Consider the following 3816-nt stretch of genomic DNA (forward strand, 5'->3'; position numbering starts at 1 on the left):
CATAAAACTTTTGTGCAATTCCAAGGATTATTTGCATGGTACACCATAACGGAAAATACAGAGCTTTTGTTTTACATAATGATAAGTACACACATTACATGTACACACATTACATTATGCAACCATCGATTGCTTCTTTGTTTCTGCACACATGCAATGTCATAACATTACAAGAGAACTGAACATAGCGCCAGAAACATGTAACATACACTAGTTCCAGATACATTTTATTGACACATAAATGAGAAAACGTGTATTAAATCTATTTAATTGGATCATATATAGAGATGTGCAGCCAATCGCGGTGTAGCTTGCAGAACAAGGGGATCAGCTAGTGCAACACCCGCATTGCGTTCTTGGAGACTGATACTCTTAACGCCGGGAAGCTTTGTCCAAGTGAATCCCTGCAACATCCTTGCGAACAACATCATTGTCATAGAGGTACCAAGTGAAATCCCAGGACAACCCCTCCTCCCACTGCTAAATGAAATGAAACGTAGGCCTGGATCAGTGAGAAGTACATTCGCAGTGTTCAAATGCCTCTCAGACTGAAACTCCAGTGGTTCAGTCCAGATCTTGGGATTGCGGCCAAGTCCAAGTCGGCTTAAAAGTATGTGGCTATCCTTGGGGATGGTGTAGCCAGCAATAGTTGTGTCCGCCATGGCGACATGGGGTACGTTAAGAGCATGGTATGGGTGTAAGCGGAAGGCCTCCTGGATGCACGATTTGAGATAGTTTAGCTGAGGAATGTCAGACTCCTGCACCAGTCTATCTTTACCGACGACAGCATCGAGTTCCTCTGTTGCTTTCTGCATGATCTCTGGCATGTTCATCATCTCAGCAAGTGCCCACTCAACCGCATTAGATGGGTTATCGACTGCTGCAAACATCATTTCCTACATCCATAGATTTGAGAATAAATAAAGTAATCAGTATAACGCAACAGAAAAGGTCAATACATGTATAATATGGATCGAAGAACAATGAATGAACTTTTTATTGAGGTTAAAATGACATACTAACCGCTGTTTGTGCTCTAATCTCTTCTAGGGAAAGCATTGGTTGTCCCTCTGCATCTTTAAGATGAACCAGGACGTCCAGAAAGTCTCTGGCCTCTTTCTTTTCACCAAATTTCTCAAGAGTGGATGACCTTTCGCGGATTCGCTCCTCTATAATAGGATCATGCAACCGGTTGATTGTTTGCATGGCATCCTTGGAAACCTTTTCATGGCCATCCAGGTCGAGGCCTATGAGGGTTGGGAAGTAGTCGGACACGCAAAAGCTGTAGAGATGGTTGAGGACCGTGAAGAGAGCGGCAACATGTGCCACCTCATCATGTCCAGGCCAACTAGCGGATGAAGCTGGTAGGTCACTGAAGTATCTTTTACCGAACACAAGCCTTCTTATCATGTTACCAACGTAGTGTTGGGTTACATGACGAATGTTGACAATGTTGATTGGACATGCCATGTCGCTGGAAAGAGTTTTATTAATGTACCTCACAAGGTGGTCGTACTCCTCTTTCCGGAGGTGGTGGAGCTTTCCCTCCATGGACGAGGCGAGGATCTGAACGGTGAGGACACGCCTCATCTTCTTCCACTGCTCTCCTTGTGGTGAGAAGATGGAGCCCTTGTACCCGAAGCTGAATAAGCCTGAGGCGAAGGTGGTGGGACGGGAGGCGAAAACTTCATCTTTTGTTCGCAGTACCTCACAGACTATCTGTGGGCATGCCACCACAATGACATGAGTAGCCCCAAGACGGAGGCACATGATGTCTGTTTTCATCTCCTTGAGCAGGCCATGGATCCACCGGAATACCGCTGGCTTGTTCAGAATCAGCTGGTGCATGTTACCGATGATGGGCAGCGTGACAGGCCCCGGGGGCAGCCTGCCTCGTCGCCCACGTTGCTGCTGGGACAGTAGCACTCTTATATTCTTCAAGACAAAATACACCAGCAAAGTCACCATGATAACAAGAGTACCAAGATTCATCTTTGGATGAGCTGGGAAGGGTGTTATATGGAGTAGGATAGAAGGCAATTTGTGGAACAGATCAGTAATAGACAGATGTTTCAAGACTTGTGCTTGAGGACAGTCTTGCTTGGTGCATCTAAGTCTGTTAGTCCTCCGGGTATTTATAGGACAACCGGGGAGCCCGCATCCTTGACCTACATATAATCACGTCAGTTAGAGACTCGTTTCATTACCCCACATGGCCACATATACCATTCATGTCTAGAAGAATCATGCCTCGTGCACTTTCAATGCATTTCGGAGAGTTCACCTTCTTTTGGTTAGTAGGAAAATTAATTTATAGAGAGCAAATCAAGTTAATGCTGGCAAAAAATATGCAGCTCTCAGTTAGACATCTTCATGAGCTCTTCCAAATGCCATTGTCAGAGAAGGCCTTTGCTGAGCTAGCTCATTTGGAGTAGAGCATTTCCTTCTGACATTGGCAGCCTCTGACTAGAAGGAATCTTGCAAGTTTTATGGAAATTCTTCTCATTACAGAGTGTCCCAGGCATATAAACTCCTCTCGTAGATTTTCTTTTTTGCCGAATATGAGGGAACACCCCCGACCTCTATATCGGTTGATGCACACATACGTCTCCTGTTTGACTGTCAATTACATTTGCCCTGGTACCACTACATCAAGGGGATAGGAGTAGCGACAGGTGTTGCCTAGAGGTAGAGGGTGGCTTCAAGCTTACTAATGTACTTTCTTGTAAGGCCTTTTGTGAATAATTGATAAAATGACCGCATGCATCGTCGAGATGCAGAGGCCGGGGGTGCATCCTCCTTTTCTAAAAATAAATAAGCTCCTCTAGTAGATTTTTCTTTTTTTCCAAAAATGAGGGAACACCTCCGACCTCTATATCGGTTGATGCACACAGACGTCTCCTGTTTGACTGTCAATTACATTTGCCCTGGTAACAGCAGTGCTGCATTCTCGTAGTCCTCGAAGTTGACTGGGTAACAGTAAAAATGCCCTAAAATGTGTGTTATTCATGGCTCCTGGTTGGCGTCTCTTGGTCCAGATGACAGTTCGGTCTTGCTTTGGAATCTTGTACGTTCACTGTCCGGAGCCATTCTCCTCCACACACACACGCGCAATAGCTGCAGGTAGCACATGATGCACGAGTGTCGCTGTTCCGGTCTATATCTAGTGTCAGTACTGCTTCCATGAGCGTGCGGAAGATCACTGTTGACGAGTTATTACACATGCATACTGCTCGCTAATTGACATCCACGCATACATAGCTCGTGTGATACGTGAGTTAAGGGCAGAGAACCAGAATCCTATTACCCTTTCTCTTATAAGTAGTGCTGTCGATCATTCTGACGTCCACCTTCTAGATGGAAAATAGCTATAGGTTCGTTTTTTTTGGGATTTTTTTTACTGCATTCCGCCTCTCCATCCACCGGTACACACATCTAGAAAAGGTTTGTTACCCTCAGAGATAGAGATAAATAACTTTGGTTCAAACGAACAATGGCTTGCTTTGTATTTCAATCCACATTGTTTTATATATCACTTCTTCTTCGATGCAACCCCCTAAACACAACGACGGCTCAGATCACTCCGATCGCCCGTCCATGTGACTACCTCGTCAGCCCATGTCGCCCCGTCAACCCGCGTGGCGTCGGTTCCCGAGGCCCCCTATCGTCTCAGGCCGCCGCCATTACTGAGAGAGCAACACCGGCCGGCCGGCCGCCTACCGGCACTGTCGCCCGGTAGGCTATAAAAGGCCCCGTCGTCCTCACCCCGCCGTCCACACCCAACGCTCTCCAAGCCCCCATCGTCCTCACCCCACC

The 3816-nt window shown here is 46.4% G+C and overlaps 1 protein-coding gene across 1 annotated transcript; it reads right to left on the reverse strand.

Moving 5' to 3' along the window:
• Positions 1–275: 275 nt before the first annotated feature.
• LOC119366835 (tyrosine N-monooxygenase-like) lies at positions 276–1992 on the reverse strand. Its single transcript, XM_037632535.1, has 2 exons — positions 1024–1992; positions 276–896 (listed from the first exon to the last, which is right to left on the reverse strand). The coding sequence occupies exons 1-2, from the start codon at positions 1990–1992 to the stop codon at positions 276–278; spliced, it is 1590 nt and encodes a 529-aa protein (XP_037488432.1).
• Positions 1993–3816: the final 1824 nt, after the last annotated feature.

Source organism: Triticum dicoccoides, chromosome 2B (genome assembly GCF_002162155.2).
Source record: "Triticum dicoccoides isolate Atlit2015 ecotype Zavitan chromosome 2B, WEW_v2.0, whole genome shotgun sequence".
In the NCBI taxonomy this organism is placed as follows: domain Eukaryota; kingdom Viridiplantae; phylum Streptophyta; class Magnoliopsida; order Poales; family Poaceae; genus Triticum; species Triticum dicoccoides.